The sequence below is a fragment of the Telmatherina bonti genome (assembly GCF_933228915.1).
Source record: "Telmatherina bonti genome assembly, chromosome: 19".
NCBI classification, from domain to species: domain Eukaryota; kingdom Metazoa; phylum Chordata; class Actinopteri; order Atheriniformes; family Telmatherinidae; genus Telmatherina; species Telmatherina bonti.
In genome coordinates, this window is record NC_136617.1 from 30893622 (window position 1) to 30914462 (window position 20841).

At 38.2% G+C, this 20841-nt stretch overlaps 1 protein-coding gene across 1 annotated transcript in view; it reads left to right on the top strand.

Moving 5' to 3' along the window:
• Nucleotides 1-20064, top strand: part of khdrbs3 (KH domain containing, RNA binding, signal transduction associated 3) — a gene marked incomplete at both ends in the record, with an annotated part of 159985 nt that extends 139921 nt beyond the window's left edge. The window contains 2 exons of the mRNA XM_079258960.1: nt 12588-12640; nt 19973-20064. Coding sequence (XP_079115086.1) covers nt 12588-12640; nt 19973-20064 — 145 coding nt within the window. The remainder of the gene's footprint in view (nt 1-12587; nt 12641-19972) is intronic.
• Nucleotides 20065-20841: the final 777 nt, after the last annotated feature.

Genomic DNA, 20841 nt, shown 5'->3' on the forward strand with positions numbered 1-20841 from the left:
CTGTGCTGAGTAAAACGGGGTGGGGGGGATGGGGGGCAATGGGATCTGCAATGTATCACAAATTCACAGTTCTGTCTAGGTTGCAAGTCAATATTTAGCATGACCATCTTTTCTTAAGACAGCTTAAAGCCTCTCAGAAAAAGACTATTCACATCTTTGTCTGTTGGAATATTTGTCAAGGATTCTTGAAGGACTTTCTAAAGGTCTTCTTTGGATGTTTCCAACTTTTGTTCCATTTTCTGTCCAGATGATGCCACACTGCTTTCATAATCATGAAGTCCAGGCTCTGGGTGGGGCTCATCCCTCCATCTGGCCTGTTGTCTCAGATTTTCAGTCCAATTATTGTGTCATTTGGCACACCTAAGCCTTTTTCACCCCTTTCGGTTCATTAGAAAAGACTTCTTGACAGCCAACTTGGGCACTATTTCTGATGAGGCAGTAGTGATTAGTAGATGGATCAACTGAAGGTACAAATGCCCTTTTCAGGCCTTTTTCGCTCATTCCATCAGTGTGTTTGCAATCAGTTATTGTATACATGGTAACAGCACATGTTGCTCCAATATTTTTAGGGGGTTTTGATGGCAGATATCTTTTAATCAGTTTTCTGATTGGCCGTCGTTTAAAGGCAGAAGATGGGTCACCGTCTTTTTGAAGGGCGTGCTCCTGACAGCGTCCAGATAGAGATGTTTTTGTAAATGCAAAGTGTGGGTGGGGATTTGGGGGGGATTTTACTTTGCCAAACACCCATTTCCAAGTGGACATAGCCTTAAGTGTTTCTTAAACACACACTCATCCCAACTGTACTGCCTCAATGTGGGTCTCAGTTGTAAGTTGCTTGGAAAAGGTGTCTAGTAAAATTAACTGTGGATTTTTAAGAGTGTGATAAAGCTTTAAAACATTGGCTTCATTAAAACAATCTGCAGATAAAGTGACAAGAACAAAGACCATCTTTCCACAACTCAGTGTTAATATGGGGTATGAAAGATCGTATTCTTTGCTCTGGGTAAACCTTTAAATAGATACAACAAACACACAGTGATGGTGAAATAGAGCTTTGTACATATTTTAATGTGCAGTGGGATCCTGAGATTCATGCCAATACAAAACCTCAAAATAATACTCAGAGATACATTCTGTAAAGGTCACAGATTCCCTGCTAACGTGCTCCGACACATCTATTATCACTTGGCCACATATAATCACCTCAGACAAACATAGTCCATAGTTTCTGTCATTTTTTTGGACGTAACCTTGATCATTTCTCTCAATTAGTACAACCTCTTTCCTTTCCTTTCACCAGAAAACCACCAGCTGACAACAGCAGCCTGGAGATTTGTCCTCTTACGCCAACCCAGTATGTCAGCAGTCACTCAGTTATAGTCTTTTTAGTGTTTTCAACTCCATGAGGTGGCGCAAAGTGTTTGATCGTTTGGCCATTGTCAGAAACTCCCACTGTGAGCTCCACTTGTTACAACATGAGGGACAGGTTGCAAAACAGAGACATTTATGGTTTTTTCTTAGTACAGGAAGGCTGAGATTGCTGTCTGATCCTGCAACCCCTTCACAAACGCTAGGTGCTTGCATGCTGTTTTTCAAGATGGACAGCTCGTCAAGTGATGGATGCTGTGGTGGGAATCTGGCTGTGTGAAGGTGTGTGTGTGCATCTTATAACAAAACATACTGTAAATTTAATAACATTATGTTTCAGAAACACCAGAGTCAGAGGGCAGCAGCCAAAGCAAGTCTCTAGATTATGAATATAAAAGTATAATATACTTGCATCAGGTGTGTTGGAGCAGGGAAACATGGAAAGCTTGCAGGACTGCTGCTGTCATAAACAAACCCTTCCCACCACTGCTGTACCTGATTTTACTTTGAAAGTGGATTTCATTTAGTTTCCTAAAAAGAAGTAAAGTTACATAAATGATCCAGACAAAACCAGACGTTCGCATCTGAAAAGTCTAATCTTTGCCATGGGCCATTTTGTCCCCATTTGTGTCTCTCCAGTGGGGGGTCAGCAGTGGAGAAAGCTTTCCAATCAGTCACCACACTAAGCAATCACTGGTGTATCCATAATGAAGGTTTTCATTTGAAATTACATGTGTTTCATTTCATACAAAATTGTGAGGAAAAAAAAAAAGCAGCTTTCTTTTCCCCATTTGTCCTCATTGTAATGTTATCTGTGAAAGAAATCACTGGCCAGTATAATCAGAGCATTCAGGGAGAGGCATTTTTCACCACCTCTTTACTTTTCAACCTTCTGCCAAGAATGAATGAAAACCATGATTTCATAAGAAGCATCCAGGAAGGTTTCTTCTTGCTTTAAAAGACAAAAGCAAGTCCAGTTAAAGTGTGCTACATTACAGAAGTAGGCTAACAGCGGAAACGCTGTGTCTCTCCACATCAGACCAATCCCGTAATATTTATAATGCCTCCTGTAATGTCCTGCTAGATTTCTTAAAATGTATCACAGAAGACTGGAAGAGTAATGGCGATGTAAGAAAACGAAGTCCACAAGGGACGTGTACTACATCATTCAGATTTAACACTGCCATCTGTTCCTTGGTGCCCTGGAACAGCAACATCAGTGCTTAAGATGGAGCATTTACAGAGATGACAAATGAATTTGAGAGGCAGAGCCTTTACCTGTGGAAAGTAGGCCTGGATTCAGATGTCTGATGAAGGAGACACATACCTAAAAGGTCTCGTGTTTTCCCCTCTTGGTCCATGTGTTTTTTTTCTCCTTCCCTGGCCTGAAGTACGGGGAGACACAAAGCAGCGGATGCCTTCTGCTAATGAATGTCAAATCAAAGCTGACCTATTTAGAAAGTCAAAGCACTTTCGCACCTATGACAGGGTGATATCTCGTCTGAGATGCATCACAGGCTCACCTTCTCACGCCTGCGTTCAGCTGCCAGCTGTGCTCTGTTGACTTACATAATGATGAATGTACGGACTGTATGAGGATGTGACTCTGGAGCAGTCAAGTCTTCTCAACGTTAAGTTATCTTTATTGTTTTATTGTTTTATTGTCTTCCTTACACACTGTAGCCACTTCATGATGCACCTGTTTAAATGCTTGGTAACAAAAATCAAGCAACACCTGCAAGCTGGTTGAGGTCAAAAACTGGAGGTGCACTGCTGCAACCCATATGATCCGCCTCAAACTATAATGTTACAGATCAAACATTCCCATCCAATCTGGGTGGCCTACTCCAGCTGCATTTCATCTCCCTTATGCTTTGCCTCACGCTTGCTGCTGCCCTGAACAATGCACACTACCTGATTTGGTTTCAGGTCCTCTCCACCTCCCCCAGTAGGTCCCGGGTAAAAGAAAATATTGTTTGGCATTCACTCCATATTTTATTGATTAAAACCATGCATGCACATGGACTGATGGGATCGGAGCCGAATGACCAGACTATATTTCTCAATAAAGTTTCTGTTCATCAGCTCCTGTGTTGGTGGCATCAACTCTGTGATTCTATGATGCTATTTCTAGTTTTCTGAGCTTTCTACTGTGTTATAATGCGGAATACACATCAGACATATAAGCAATGTTGTTTTTTATCACCTAAACGCATGTTTGAGCTGTCCAGCATTCTCTACATTTGGTTTCCATGGCAACGGAAACGATTGATTTTCGAGAGTTTTTACCTACTTGGAAATTTTAGTGATGTCCTTGGGGAGGGACTCAGTGATTGATCATCTTCTCTAAGTTGTGTACGTTCACAAGAAGAAAGCCACGCCCACCTTTACTGCTCAGTATAACTACTGCTAGCAGCTGACCAATCAGACGCAGCCTGCAGGACAGAGGGCGGAGCTTCCTCTGTTGGCTTGTTTCTGGCAGAGGCTGATCTGAAAGGATCAATCCAACATGAATAAAGGGGTTTGTGAAAAATGCTTGATTATTTTTTTGCCCGTCTGGACTTACATATTAAAATAAATTGGACTGAAATGTGCATCATAGAGACTCTTTAATCATGCAGACGACCTGCTGAAGTTCAAACTGTGCGAATGTTTCCAGAGTATGCAGAACTCCATTCCTAAACATATCCAACCTTGAACCAGATGGGGTTCAGAAATCTCTGAGGAATATTTCCAACACCACAAAGAGTCGATGCAGCTCTGAAGGCAAATGGGTGTCCAACCCTCAATTAAAAAAATCAATCTAATAATGTGGCCAGCGAGTATATTTGCTTCTTACGTAGGTGATATGATTAAAGTGGACTTGATGGCTGAAAATCTTCACCATACACTCATTTTTTTATATTATCTAGTTTTTCTTTTCAAAATGTTATTCTCTTTTGACTGAACCTGTTTGGATAAATCCTCCGTTTTCATGGAGCTGCTTGCTTGTTTGATGGCTTCTCTTGGTTAGTGGTGTTGCGGTCTCTGAGGTCTTTTCATTGGACACAGATGGACCTTATTTAGTATTTGACTACTAAGGATGATTAGGTGCTTCATAGAAAAGGGTATGAATAGATAAGCACACACAACACTAGTTTTTTTAAATGAGTCAAGTTAGCTGTTTATTTATTTTTACCAATTTGGACTATTTTGTGCAAGTTAACCTCAAAATTTAAAAAAAAAAAAGAGTTTACGTCACAGGTTATAACAAACCAAATTTTTAAAACTATGAGGGTGCAAGTCACTCTAAATGTTTCCATTTAAAATGATTAAAACAAATAAAATAAAAGGAAACAAAGAAAGAAAGAAACAAAACCATCTATGAAGGCAATTTATTTGTTTGACCTCAGCATGCACTTTTCACTGATTACTCATCAGTTGTGCTGAAATATTAAATATGGCAAGCTAATTTATGACAAAAATTATTGTGCGTCTCAGTGTACAAGGATTAAACATGAATAATTCTGTTCTTGTATTACTCTTCAAAAAATGCTTTGGGTCTATAATTGCACTGATCTTGTAGGATCACCTTGAAACATTTAAAGTGGAAAACATCAGATAAACTACTAACTACTTACTGATTTACTTACAATGAAAACAAAATGAATGGATTGTTAAAATTAAGATGTTTTATGGCTGTCAAAAAATAACCTGTTAATGCAACTTCTTTGTAGTGATGAAGCTTTACAAGAGTTTTCCTATCATTTTAGTCCTTCTTACAGTATTTAGTATGTAAATGAGTCTATCAGAAGTGGTAGGAGAGAGGCCATGCAGGTTATGTGTGTATGTAACCTCAATAAACTTTAAGTGGGTACAAGTAATTCAAGTGACTTATTTAATAACTGCAGGTACAGAACTGATTACATGAGCATTAGAAACATGATATGTATCCTGTTATGGTGTATGTTTTAAAACCATAAAAAATGTGTGATAACTTGCCAGTTGACTCAGGAAGTACAAGTACACTGGTATCACTGAAAGCCTTAATATAAATACACATGCATGTTTTTTCAACACAATAGACATTGTCAGTACTTATCTTCACTTTAACAACATGACACTTGTGTAATGCTGGCTCAATATGTATAAACACACATGGAAAGTTGGCCCATTGTGCCCTCACTACCATCCCCCATGTTGTCTCAGATGTGCTTCTTTGGCAGATCAACTTTATTCCCTGATGTCGCTTTTACACTTTTACACATTACATCAATGCACACCGAAGGCACATCAATCGTGACTTGAAAGGGGCGAAAAAAGCCTTTTGACCTTCAGGATGCATCTTGCAATTCTGTAATTGAGAGGAATAAAGTAAGTATGGCAAGAAGTTGTGGAGGAATATTGACGATATGTCACCTCAGAAATTAGAGCTACTTCACAGCTTCTGGTGCAGTCTTCCGCTCCGTGGTTAGAGCGTGTCTGCGACGGCAGCTTTCTGCACAGCAGAAGACAATTATCAGGTCTGCATAAACTTTCACAATTAAAAGAAAAATGTTTTCCTTTTTTTTTATATTATTATTTTGTACAAGGCAGATGAAAAAAAAAAAAAAACACTCAAAACCTGTCAAATGGTTCCAACAGTTTACTGTAAAATCCTGGTTTGTGTTACACTGCTCAGATTTATTATTTTTATTATTTTGCGTAACATGACAGAGATACAGAAAAAAGCCTAAATTATCCAGTATGTGTGCAAGCACCTGTGGATTGCAGCAAATTGATTTACTGTCAGTCATAAAACCGATGCTTATTGCAACGACAACCTCTGTGGAATACGCATTTTAGCATATCTAATTATTTAATATCCTGTCAGGGCTTGTCTGGGTGTACACAACATGACAAGCCAAAACAAGCATTCAGCTGTGGCATGTTTCTGTCGTCCCTTCTTCTCCCTCTCTGTGGTGTCAGGGATATTTCAATGGCTTGACATCCATGGGAGATGCATGGTGGCACCTCACCCGCAAGGGCTGACTGGAAGCTTCGGCAGCTGGCCTCGTTCCTTCTGGGGAGATTGGTCCCAGAGAAATCGTCTTGTTTGCCTCTGCCAGCTTGACACTGTTTGTAGATGAATTATGTACATGGTGAGATTTATGCTAAGCCTGACTTAACGTGCAAGAGTTGTTTCGTGTCTCATTGAGTCACAATGCTGTTAAACTGATATCTAAACTTATCCACACCATCAGTTTATTGTGATTTTTATTTATGTTGGCAGACAGTCTTAGAAATAAGTATGAAAAATAAAAGAAATGAGTTAGGCTGTCCTGTTTAAAGGAAAATTTTCACCAACATGTATATTATTTTCTGACTTTTAGCAATAAGTAGCCATGCAGACGATGTAGCGCAAAGCACAGAGAAGCCTTTTTCCAATCGAGGGTCGTGTTTCCCACTGGGGGTCCCAAGATAATTTCAAAAAATAGAAAAAGGGAAATAAAATAGCTTACATACACATTACACACAGATTAATCTGCAAAATTATTATCCTTGTTTTTAAAAAACAAAATTCCACAAACATGACATACTAAAAATTTGCCAATTTGGCATTATCTTGGTGAAAGATGCTGATGTTTGGCATGTAGGTGGAAAAGAATCCAACATATGTCGTCTTGTGGGTCATGGCTCAAAAAGTATAGGAACTACACAAGGAACTTATTGATTTTCAAGTCCAGGCTCGCTTCTCATATTTGAAACATTTTCTGGAAAACACAACAGTGTCAGTAATCCACGTCCAGGCTGGCGACTGACATCTGGGCCATGTCAGGCCCACAAAACACCAGTTCCATAACTGAGCTATAACTGCCAAAAATAGCTCGGATTATGCCCAAACATGTCTATAATGACGAGTGAAAACCCTCTCTTGAGTTCAGTAGCATTAAAGACAGATCGTTGTGAAATCTGCATAACTTAATATTAGTATAACTGCAAACGAAAATGTAATGATTGTTTCCCAGGTCTCAGATCTACTAATGATTTGCGTATGAAAGGCTAAAAATAATGTGTTTGCATCCATTTAGTGCGTTTCGTGAATGTATGTGCAATATGGGGGACTATTTTGTGTTTGAATTTGTGAATTTATTCATTTAACACCCACAATGTGATCTATCTAAACCTGAGAACAATTCTGCTCATAGCAACTGCACCGATATTTAACATGTTTCAGAAGCATGGGCAAACAGTCCGTGTGCGTAATTGCGCACGGTCTGTGGTTACTGTCATAAGAAGGAGATATTAAGAGATATTGAAACATATGATGTTATTCTTATGCCTCATGTTTTATCGGAATGACAGACATTCTGAGTGCAGAAAACTATGTTTATCAAATGGTGTTTTATGTGTTTTTTAAGTTCTGGTTTCCTGTTTTATTCTTTAGTTTTAGTTATTTTGTTCCCTTTTGTCCTGTTTCCTGTTTTGCTTTCTCATTCATTCGGTTCACCTAGACTCATTTAGGGTGCATTCACATCAGGATAGTCCTCCAGACTTGGTCCGTTTGGGGACTCAGCTCAGTTGTAGCGGCGTGTATCCATTCAAACAGAGATTTCATTCACGCTGCAAAATGGTGGAAAAGGGAATACATGATTGTAAAAGTTTGGCACATTTGACCAAAGGTGGCGCTGCGCTAGTATTTATCAGAAAAGATGACAAGATCTGAATTAAGAAGAAAACTCTGTTGCAAGTTAAACACGGGGCACAAAACTATCACTGTTTTGGGTTTTTATTGTGTCTTATGTAAGTAGGAAGTATGTAGCAGGAATACACTGCAACCATGGACGCAGTATGAACAACAGACGAGGCAGAGGACTCTAAACGTGATCGCTATGTATTTACCCACAATGCAATGCAGGAAGTGCCTTTTTTGTAGTCCGCTTCCTGTATTTGGTCTGCTTGAAACACGCCGAGACCTGCGTTTGTAGGCGGGCCGAGTCCACTGCTTTGGTCTGAATCAGAATTAGTTTGACGCATTCACATTTCCCCAAACGAAGCGACTTTCCGAGCAAACTGACTCAGATTCGAATCGAAAAGGCTGATGTGAATGTTCCCTTGGTTAAAGCTGGGGTAGGAAAATGTTGGAGAGCTAGTAAGATGTGAAAGTGGCGCCCTGTCTTGGCTCCTCCCCCTCTGGTTCTGCTCCTTACGTGATCCAAGGTTTTTTTATTCGCAGCTTTTTCCACCAACGATTTTCTCTTTCTCAGCTGTTTAGCAGGAGGAGGCAAATAAACCGAGCCGGGTCGGGAAGTCCTTCCTGCATTTTCTCAGCCATGTTTGCCTTCCGAGTTTCTTCTTCTCTGCTTTGTATTTTCATCCTAACACGCTGTTTATATGCAGGGTGTGGCTATCAGGTATGTGCTGCTGGAGGGGGAGGAGGGGAGCCGGGAGAAGAAGCTACGAAATAAAAGAAATGAACAACTTCAATTCGGTCCGAACATTTGGATTGGTCAGAGTTTTTACAGATTTACAGTAAACTGAGGGGTCTAACTATATTTCTTATTGTTCATGATTACAAAATATACAGACTACTATCAGGATGAGGAACCGCTTCATCCAGAATAAAAAAAAAATGTCTCAGCAAGATTTCCTTTCCCAGCTTGAAGCCATTCCACAGGTGGAACAAGACAGGTCTTTGTCTTGTTCCTGTTCTTGTAGCAGGTCCATTGTATTTGTTTCTCCATAATAATTTGGATTCAGTTTTTTTTTTTTTTTGGACATTAAAAACATCTTGATTCTGCAGCTCCACCTCCCGACTCTGCATTTGGGTCCACACCTTCATCAATCCGTGACACTAAACCTTCATTTAAATAGGGAGTCTGCAAAACATTGCACACTCAAATTACGACTTGTAAATTGGGATCTCACTAGATCTGGCCCTATGTTTATTCTTTGCTTTGGTTGAGGTTGAGTGTGCTAGCAAAGCCAGTAAGTAAGCCAGGTGACAGTTAAGCTAACAAAAACCAGTTGACTGCTTTAGCTGGACCACTGAAGCCCATAAAAAGGCAATAAAAACATGTTGATTACTGTTTTTTAGCACTCAAACCTTTCAAGCAAACACCCAGAGTTCAACAAGCTAAAGAAATATGTATGAAAGTAATATTTTCATCCATTTACCCAGATGATGTCTTACACCACCGCACTGGATCTGACAGGCAGATTAATGGTGATGGCAATGCATGTGGAAAAAAAAAGGATTATCATGTATTACTGCCCTTTAATGCTCTGTCCAATCTGGCATCAATCATAAGTATTTCAAACATGCTTATCTTTTTGTTGCACTTACTGACATGTCTCCAATGAACGGTGAGAAACTGATTTAAAAAAGGTGCTGGATCTGTAGACGTTTTAATGTCATGACTTAACAGACTGTTAAAGACGTTAATGTTACATATTGCATGTGTAAAAGAGGCTTTAATGAAATTTTGTGCAGTAAGCTGACCATTAAAAGATTGCCCATGCTCTCCATAAGGATGAAGTCCAGTCTAAAACACGTGGAATACACACTTAGTTTTACTTGTCTCATGCAAGCTACAGAAGATCTATTGTTTTATACGGAAGAAATGCAAACCAGTGCATCTCTTGGACAATACAAAGTAAAAGACTGATGAAGATTAATAGTCACATTTTACCAAATGGTCCTGCTTCTTTTAGTGAAACAGATATTTCATGAAAGCTGCTTTAATAGCAGAAATTGATTTCCTGAAGCACTGCAAACTGTGGTGTAATTTGATAAAGGAGTGGACTATCTCAGCTTCCTGGACCTCAGTTTGACACACACAGGCTTTTTTTTAAGGATTGTAGCACAAATAAATATATATATATATATATATATATATATATATATATATATATATATATATATATATATATATATATATATATATATATTTATATGTATATCTGTATATATATATATATATATATAAAAATACATATATATTTATATGTATATCTGTATATATATATATATATAAAAATACATATATATATATATATATATATATATATATATATATATATATATATATATATATATATATATATATATATATATTAGAATGAGTAAAATATAATTTGTTACTTCTGCATGTCATAAGTGTCACCTTTTTGCCCTCAGTAGTTGGGCAGAGCTGACATGGTGTTTGTGGGTTTCGGATAATGCCTGCAGCTCTAATCTGAAGAGCAGAGAGGTGCTGCTGTCGCTGACAGCCTGACTGACAGGCAGGCGGTGAGGACCCAGCTGTGATGGCTGGTGTCGGCTCTGTGGCAGCCTTATGATGAATTGCCTCTCTTGAATGATAGTGCTGTTACTGAGTGATACTGACGCAGGACTGTTCTGTCAGCATCTCACTGGTGAAGGCAAAATAAAAATAAATAAATAAACAAGCAAGCGAGAAATGAAGCTCTGTGCAACTTGCCTCCCCATCTTTTTATTTTTCATTAATTCTGTCACCTCTCATACATCTCCATATGCAGCTATATGGAGCTGGAAGCATGAGCAGAATTATGAAGGAGAAAATTGTCTTGCAGAGTCAAACTTTTGAGTGACTGAAATCTGAAATCCATTTCTTTTTTTCACAACCATGGTTTTAAAAAATGTTTGCTATCTAACATCTAAATAAAAACTAAATACAGTCATTTCTGAGTCTCATATCATATGGCAGACATTTAAAGCCCCAGTGTGTAAGAAATATACCATCTAGGGTTTGCAAATGTGAAAATGTCAACATCTTGCACAAGTTGGACTGTCCAGTCAGATGATGAGGTGCAGAACAATTCATAAATTCTATTTTGTTATTCATGCCAACAATAAGTTACATGTATTTTGTTGCAGGCTACTGACCATAGTGATATTGTGTAAGTAGAAGGAAGACATCAACCCCCCATCCCCCTTCACAAATCAGCTGAAATAAATTTTAAAACTTTCATATGGTTTTATATGAATGGTTTATCCATGACCCAACCTAACATCATCACCTTTTCTATCTATCAAACATTCAGAGTTAATGTGAACAAATTCACGTTGATCCCGTTTACTTTTACCAGCTGTCTCTAGACACCTGGAGATTCAGGTTGCCGTGAGTTTAGGAGAGGAATTTTGTCCCATTCTGGTCTGGTGCAGGATTTTAGATGCTCAACAGTCCTGGAAATTCATTTCTTGATTTTGCTTTCATGATGCTTTTCTGTTGGTGAAAGTTCTGGACAACAGGCAGGTCAGTTCATCAGCTGGGCTCTTCTCCTGGGAAGCCATGCTGTAGTGATGGATACAGTATGTGGGTTAGCATTGCATTGCTGAAATCTGCAACGCCTGCCCTGACGGAGACGTCTGCATGAGAGCAAATGTTGCTCCTAAAAAGCTCCATGTCCTTTTCAGCAGTGATGGAGTGAAGGAGTGGAGACACTACCACATACCTTTAGAGATGCACCAGAACCCTCCTGACTCTTTCGGATAAATTATTGACTGTACATGGTGGTATTTTTAAAGTCTTGGCAATTTTACATTGATTGACAGTTTTTGTTCCAATTTCGAGACATCATTTGTTGCAGACTGAGGGACCTCTAGACATCTTTACACTAAAAGTTTCTGCCTTTCTGAAATGCTCTTTCCATATGTATTCCTGTTCCTGACCCAACATTCAAGACAATTAAATGACGAGTTCTTCTGCAGGTGTGACAGAGATGTATTTCTGCTATTGAATTTGAAATGAGCTCAAATTTTCTATAAAATGGTAAAATGTTTCAGAATCTCATATTTTGGTTATGTTCCTTTGAGTGTTTGTGAAATTTTCTAATCATTGCATTCTGGTTTTTTCTATGTACATTTTACAAACATAAAAGGGAGTTTTTTCCTTCCCACTGTCGCCAGTGTGCTTGCTCAGGATGGGAGATTTAGTTGGACCCTCCAACTCAATCTGTTGGTTTTCTTATATAGGCTATTATGAATTGGCTTTCATTATGTTTTTTTCTTCTGTCTGTAAAGCATCTTGAGATGGCGTTGCCATGATTTGACGCTATATAAATAAAGTTGAATTTAACTGAATTGAAACTTTTTGGAAATTTGGGCTTTACTGTAATTTCCAACCAAGTTTTTAAATCCAAGAACTACTTAAAAGTTAGAACATGAATTCGTTGATAATTGCAATGTATCACCTTCATGACGCTTCTAATATTCACTTCAGCATTTTGTCTCTTTACAGTTCAGATGAATACTATGAATATGGACACAGCGGGGAGTCTTATGATTCGTACGGTGAGTCCAAATACAATATTTTAAAATTATACAATGTGATTTCTGCATTGTTCTTTTGTTAGAATCTGTCTCTCACAGTGGAAATGCTTCTACGGTGACATTTTCAGACCTTTCCATCATTTCTAAATGGGAGAACTTATATTGTGTTCAGATACATCCCACTTCTGCTCTGCTGACTTTACCTCAGTTGCCATGGTACCTGTTGAATTGAATTCTGTTTCATATACATTCAGAATGAGGGTGTTTAATAGTCATTTGATAGAATCATGAACCTTTTTGGTGTTTTTGGTGAAAAAAAATTTACTTTTGTGGTCAAATCCAGACACTAAATCAGAAATTTTATATTGGTAAATTAATGTACTTATAGAACGCTTCTCTAGCCATGTGCTGACTATATTTTAACAAGTTACAAAGCACTTCTATGTGTTTTTTATCTATCATGTACATTTGTGGGGTTCGGTATCTTGTCCAAGGACACTCTGGTGCAGTCAAGGAAGGAATCGATCCATTGACCTCCCAATTGATAGACTACTCTTATTGCTTCATAGCTACAGCTTCCTCATGCTATGTTCTGCTAGGTTTTATACATATATTTGTTTTAAAACATTTCATACATGCATACATATTATTGTAACAACATATAAATCCTCCTTAAACAGGCTAACATCTTTTCCACGACCACTGGATGTGTCTGGATGCAGCTGTTTGAGAAATGGGAAGCTACTTGTTATTTAAAATGGGTAAAGCTGAGAAATAATCACTCATAAGTAAACAATAGGAGGCTCCAGTATCTTTTTTTTTTTTTTTTTATTAAATCCATGTGGCAACTTTTTTTTAAGCCAGTTTGAATAATGTACAAACCTATAAGCAAATGTTCACAAAATTAAATTCCTTTTTTTTCACCATTTATTTTGTGTTGAATTAAAATACAATGTTTCTCTCAAAGTTGAATTTTGTTGTATAAACAAATATTTAATTTATTTTACATACATTATATCAGATTTTAGATTTAATAGAAACAAGAAGTCTGATTTAAATAAGTAGCTCAACTAATCTGATCAAACTGAGACACAGACATGAAGAATAAACTGAATAAACTCTAGTGGATTACTTTGACCCAATCCAGGAAAGTCCATTTGGGACAAAATGGCTCAATGTTGAAGGAAAGGCTTGTACTTGTATAGAAACCTTTTCCACGATTCCATCATGTTTAAACAATAAAAGGAAGGTTACAGCTTTGAAACGTCTTTGCTTTGTTCCTAACACTCATGTTAAACACAAATGATAACATGATTTTTCTGTTAGATGCTTAAAGCAGACTGATGAACTGGCGAGCTGTCCAGGGTGTACCCTGCCTGTCACCCAAAGACTGCTGGGATAGGCTCCAGCTTCCCACGACCCTGAATTGGAATAAGCGGTTCGGAAAATGAATGAATGATTGAATGCTTAAAGCTGATTTACATTCAACATTTTCTGGTTCACTAACTTAGTTCTAATAATCTGCATTTCATTCATTTGACTGAATCCAAACTACTTCCATACTACTGATGGGTCATATTACTAATGTAACTAATAACCCCGTTGCCTCAACTGTTCCCTCAACAGCAATAAATAACACATGTTAAATGATAATTAAAATGTACTACTTTTTATTTCATTAATCATAATGATTAGTTTAGGACCCTGTAGTTCAGGAGTGGGTGAGTCCGGTCCTCAAGGGCCTGCAGTCCTGCAAATGTTAGGAGTTTATCTGCTGCAACACACCTGCTGCAGGCTTGACATCAAACTCTGCACTAGTCTGCTAATTACACATGAGTTTGAGTCAGGTGTGTTGCAGCAGGGAAAGTCTGAACATCTGCAGGACCGCGGCTCATCCTTGCTCTAGTTAATAACACAAGTGACCAACCTGCACACACACCAGGAGGTTTTATTCAGACACTCGTTGCAATGGTGCGTTGCATCCTAACAGGGTCCTGGATGTGTTTATGTGCACAAGGTTGTGTGTCTTGACTCAGACTGCAGACTTACTGTCCAAGTCTAGAAGTAATTAGTAACCGTTTCTCACACAAAACTTCTGTTTTACAGTTTGCATCTCATCGTGTGATTATTTATAGCCATCTACATCACATTATAAAAACAGAAAAGAAGCTATAAGCTGCTAGCTATTTTCGTTCATCTTTTGTCGTCCTGTTTGGTATTTTGTCATATCTCTGTCTCACCTTATTCTGGTACCATTAAAGTTTCCTTCAGTAAAATAAAAGCAATACTTCTAACATTTTGGTAAAGTAGAAAAGTGATTTGAATGCGTTTCCACTGAATGGTGTTTAGCGTACAAGTCAATTCTAAAACAGTCTTGTCCCACAAGACACTTCAGGAGGACGGAGTAACAAAACATTTTGCGCCTTGGAGCAGCTATTAATAGACGATCTGATGATGACTCCTCTTTTTATCTTTCTCTCTTTTAATCTTCCTGTATTTCTTTGCTGAATCAGCGACTTTGCGTGTTCAAAACAACCGATGTGTTTTTCGGTTGAAGCGAAACTGATGCAACGTCACGCGGTATACTGGATGTAAAAGTTGTACAGGGCAGTTTCTCGGCCTCAGGATGCTGCTGGGCAGCAGCGGCTCCAGAGATACACATGATAGATGCCACTGTGTCATATAAACAAGTCTGGAAAGCAGAGTTTTAAGACCAGAAAGTCACGTGTCTTTAATGTTTCAGGGTAAAATTTAAGGAAGACATCTTTACTGGTAAAATCCACTGGATCTCGTTTGGTTTCCAGTGACTGATTTCCTGCCGGAACAATCCACTCTGCTCTGGATTGATGCTCATTTAAAGCAGTAAGCAGCAGGAATAGAACAGACACGTATTTTAGAGAATCAGAAAGCGACGTCTTCAGAAACGCACCGCAGCGCACCTGGCGGGATTCCTCCCGTTGACTGGAGTTGCTGCGATCAGCACCACGGCGCGTTCGGAGGAACTTAAGGATTAACGAGTCGGGGATGTTAATTAAAGGACTTAAAAAGACTTTTAGACTTCAGGTCTGTTTACTTTTGGTCAGGAATGTTTTCTGTTTCATTTGTTATTGTTTTGAATTGAAATGCAGTTAAATGCGTTTTTCCAGTCATTCGTAAAGCTTGAGTTTACAATATGAATGTCTGTGTTAGGTGTCCACTAAAATCCATTTAAATTTACATACTTTGTGTTTGGGGGCAAATGTTATTTTATTATTATAATACAATTTGTCCTGATAAAATAATTACAAAGCCTGTAATTAATAATTAATAATTAATTAATAAAATTGCCCTTATTGTAATATAACATGTCGGATTTGAACTCCTGCGGACTCCAACCACAAACCACCAGAACCGTCTGAAATGGGACCAGAACTGCAGCTGTTGCCCGACTCTTCATATCCTTCTGGCTGTACTGCTGCTGTCTTTTAATTATATCGTCAGCTTTTTCACATTATCAGACCTTTCCACAAAGAACATTCTATTTTGGGTGTTTCTTGTTTAATTGAATGCCAATTTTAATGAAGGTTTTGACATTTTCAGATAAAACAAAAAAGAAAAAACTGCACCATTGCGATTCAATATGCAAGTATTATTTTCACAATATTTTTTTTTTTTTTCAATTCATTCTTCATCTTAGTGATTGAAACTTTCAGCCAACTTCCCACAAGCCCATGTGTCCTCATTACTGTAACAACAAAACTGTTTTCAGTTTAAAAGCATTTTATCATGTCTCCAGCTGCAGCAGGCAAACTTATCACCGCCGAAACAATGTTCAACAAATGGCTGTCAGCTTTTGACAAGACCCAGTAAGAAGTGGGCCAAGGTCATACCTGCTGCAGAGCGCATTGCTCAGATAGCAGAGCTGCACTGTGTGGCGGACTGTGCTGCTGCCCAGCTGAAGGTTGATCCACTTGTTATTATGTGCAGTATTTGTGGCCTTTGTGTGTACTTGAGTTATTTAAAGTCTGGTTCTGGTATGCAGAGTTGAATTCTCATAAAATGATCAAAACGTAGAGAATGCCACATTGACACTTAATTCAGTCCTCAAACTGGATGATTAAAATGTATTATTTATTATGCCGAATAAAAGAAAGACGTTGGTGACTGATAGCAAGCAGATGGCAAGGCGGAGCTGCCACGGGAATTATGTTATGCTGTTATTTGTGTGTTTGTCAGCAGGGTTGTGTATAATCTCTGCAACCAAATTTAATGAAATGGGTGGAAAGGTGGAGGGAAAGGAGAGAAATAATTACTAAAACTGGATTACAAGTAATAGGATTGAATGAAAGAAGCAAAGTGTGACTAATTGGACTTTTACTTACCTTGTTCTTTAAAGATGGAGTATGTAAGATTTTCGATATTTTCAAAATAAATTAACTAATAAAATAACTACAATAATAATTAGATAGTTTTTTGAACATGTAGGTTCCAGTCTGTCCGTATTTGATGCGTTATTAAATTACAAGTTTAATTAATGACAAATGATAAAAAGCACTTTTTTTTTACTAGCAGGCAAACATTTAAGAAGGGTCTTTGTCATTAATTAAACTTGTAATTTAATAACATCAAATATGGACAGACTGGAACCTACATGTTCAAAAACTATCTAATTATGATTGTAGTTATTTTCTTAGTTAATTTATTATGAAAATATTGAAAATCTTACATACTCCACCTTTAAAGTGTCTCAAAATAATTTTATATTACAAATTGTCACTATAAACAAGCAGTGGATAAATATTGTGTAGTTTGTCTGAATGTGTAAAATGCTCTTATTATTGTATAAATGGTTATCTACTCATCATTAAATATTAGGCGGAACAGTTAGAAAGATAATCCTCCAACAAGGCCAATGTAGCAATCATGAAAAAGTGTCCAAGTTCACAGTAAAATTTAGGGATCTGTTGTCTCATTTCTTCATGTTTTTACTACTTGAGTGTCTTTCTGCTAGCAAACCATACAATGTCTCAGCTGAAGACATATCTTCCACACTCCAAAGAAAATCTGTATGTATTTCTGTATGCAGGAGTTTCTAGAAGCATTCTGACTTTCTCGTTATCTTTTAAACTGTATCCTGATCAATACTTCAGGTTTTTCTCCGAAGTTTTCTTTGGTCATCTACTGACTATTTATTTTCAATCCACTACTTTCCATCTACTTTCCCATTTTCAGAATAATGTGTTTTTCTAATTTAAGCTATTCAACACTAAATAAATGCATTGAAAAAACATTGTAATTTAGGGGATGAACAATTTTTTTGGACTCGCATAACCAGAACTCATTGCAAAGATACCATCTTAAATAGACTTTTAACCATTTTTTTTCTAGCATTTGATATTTTTTCCCAGCTTAATTGAGTATCAGAGAGCCTGTTCCAGCACCAGTCAGGCTGAAGACATGATAAACTCTGGACAGGTCACCAGTGCATCACAGAGTGAAGATGGAACCAAATGCCCACATAGAGAATCCAGAGGAACCAGGAAGAACAAGACCTTCTTGCTCTGAGGTGCAGGAATGACCTTGCAAAAAGACAAATCATCTGCCCCCCCCAATTCTGTGTTAAACCTATGAAGAAGACCAAAAATCAAACATTTCATCCACTGAAAATAAGATGTATCGTAGCATGGTGTTTTCACAAAACAAAAACAAAAAAATTAAAGAAGCAATTAATTTATTTTAAACATTGGAGAAAGATTAAGGCCGACCGAACCATTTACAGCAGATAAACAGTATCTGAAAGTGATATCCCACAACTTTATGCCAAATGAGACAAGACCTGGACTAAGGACACGTTCACATCAGCCTTTGTGATCTGAATCCGAGTTGGTTGGAAAGTCTGATTCGTTTGGGGAAATGTGAATATGCCAAGAGAATTCTGATTTGGATCAAAGGCCCGCCAACAAACGCAGGTCTCTGCCCGTATCAAGCAGGCCAAATACAGAGAGTAGACTACAAAAATAAGTCTCTTCCTGCGTTTGGTGAAGTGCATTGTGGGTAAATATATAGTGATTATCTTCTGCCTCATCTGCTGTTCATGCTGCATCCATTGGTGGAGTGTATATCTGCAGAATACTTGCATAAGACACAAAAAAAACCCAAAACATCGATAATTTCATCTCCATGTTTATGGAGTTTTCTTCTTCTTGTCCTCTCTTTTGATAAATCCTATTGCAGCGACACCTTTGGTGAGAATGGGGACATATTATTCTAATGATTTGGCTCGTTTGACCATAGTGCAGCATGAATGTGACCTTAGTCCACATGGATACACCCCGCCTACAACTGAGCCAAGTCCCCAATCAGACTGAGTCTAGTGAACTATCCTGATGTGAATGCACCCTAAAAGTCTTCAGACACAAGTTCTGACGGAGGAATGAACCCTCCCAAAAGCCTGGATATCAGTAGTCTGTGATCATCTTGACAGAGAACAGAACAAAAAGCAACAAACATCCAAATCACTCCACGCATTTTCTGATAATATAGAGAGGTGGTTTAAGACTGTAGCTCAATGTGTCTGTTCTTTCTTTTTTCCCCTCATGAATATGGTTTTACGGGTGAGTTAGAGCCATTAAAACTCCCCCAACTTTTCTGTCCACACAGAAATAAGCATGCTCTGCTCATTAGTGTTCAGCCTTACCTGCACATAGAATAAATATAATAATAATAATGCTGTGTGGGTCACATGGAAAGCGACAGTTCAAAGAAAACACATAAACAGCGCCGATGTTCATCTTTGTTTTAAAAAACACAAGGTTACCTTGGTGTGTTTCTTCAAAGTGACTGTCAGTGGAAAGGTGACAGGTTTAATTAAGGGGTATTGGCCATGTGCTGCCAACAGAAAGCTTCTACACACAAGAAAAGGAACAAAAAAAACAAGCCTTTGTGAGTCGCGGCTCTAGGGAAGTCTCAGAGTTGGCTGAAGATCAGACAAAGGGTCCCGTCAATACTGGCACTTTCACATTGACAGTAGCGGCGGGGTGAACAGGGCTGATTTGGGCTAATGGTAATTGTGACCTTTTTGCTGGGAGCCACTAAACGGGTCCTTTTCAAGTAGCTATTTGATCCTCTCATTCAATTATCTGAGATGAATCCTTCCAGGTGAAAGTCAAGCTTCTTGGTGCAACGCAACCACATTGGTTTTTTTTCAGCTGCAGAAGCTGCTTTTGTTTTTATAGCAGCCATATTTCCATTGATGGGAGGATATTTACTATAACCACACAGAGTTTGAAAGACTTTGGAGGGTTGTTATGAGTGAATGATTTAAGCCTTCTGTAATCATTCCCCATCTGTTTCTTTTCTTTTCTTCCTAATCAGGTCAGGAAGAGTGGGCAAACAATCGCGGCAAGGCTCCGTCGGCACGAGCAACCAAGGGAGTGTACAGAGATCAGCCATACTCCAGATATTGAACTGTTTATACAACTCGCACCCAAGTCATCATGGCTGTTTCAACCCAAGTAATGGATTTTTTTTATGGACGCTCCCAAAATTTTTAGAATTGAAAATTAAACCTGAAAAAAATTGCTCAAACAAAACACCGAACTGGTTTTCAATAATGGAATTCCTTTGATTGTCAAAAAGTCAGTAACTGGGTAAAATATGGAAAGAAATGTAGAAATCTCCCCTTTCCCCTGATGAGATTCGACTGGACATTAGGATTAAGGGAAGCAACGTAGAACATTAAGTTTTTCTCCCAGCTAAGTGATTGTGAAGAATGGCATCGTATCAAGCTATTTTACTCGGTAACGGTAACCGAGCCGCGACAAGCTGACGAGTCTTTCTGCACATCGGCCAGCGCAGCTTGGTTTATCTCCCTCTACTCTTTAGACTTTGATCTCAGAAATGTAGTAGCTTAGTTCTAGGAACGTGCAGTACTGTAGATATTTTTTCTGAAGGGTAATTGGTGAAACTTGTGTCCCTTGTAAATGAAACATTTGCAAATAGAGAATGAGAAGAAGTCATACTGTACACACATTGTATCGCCGTTTCCTCCTCTTTTTTGTATAATAGTTGGTTAGTGTTAAAGGGCTTATAAAAGCATGGTGTGCAACTGTGGGTATTGTCAGCTGTTTAACTATGAAAGCCTGTGTAGTTGTGTTTGTCACCCCCCCCCCCAAAAAAAAGAGGAAAAAAAAACATACGCTAAAATACATCTATAAATAGCTGCATTTACTTTATATAGACTG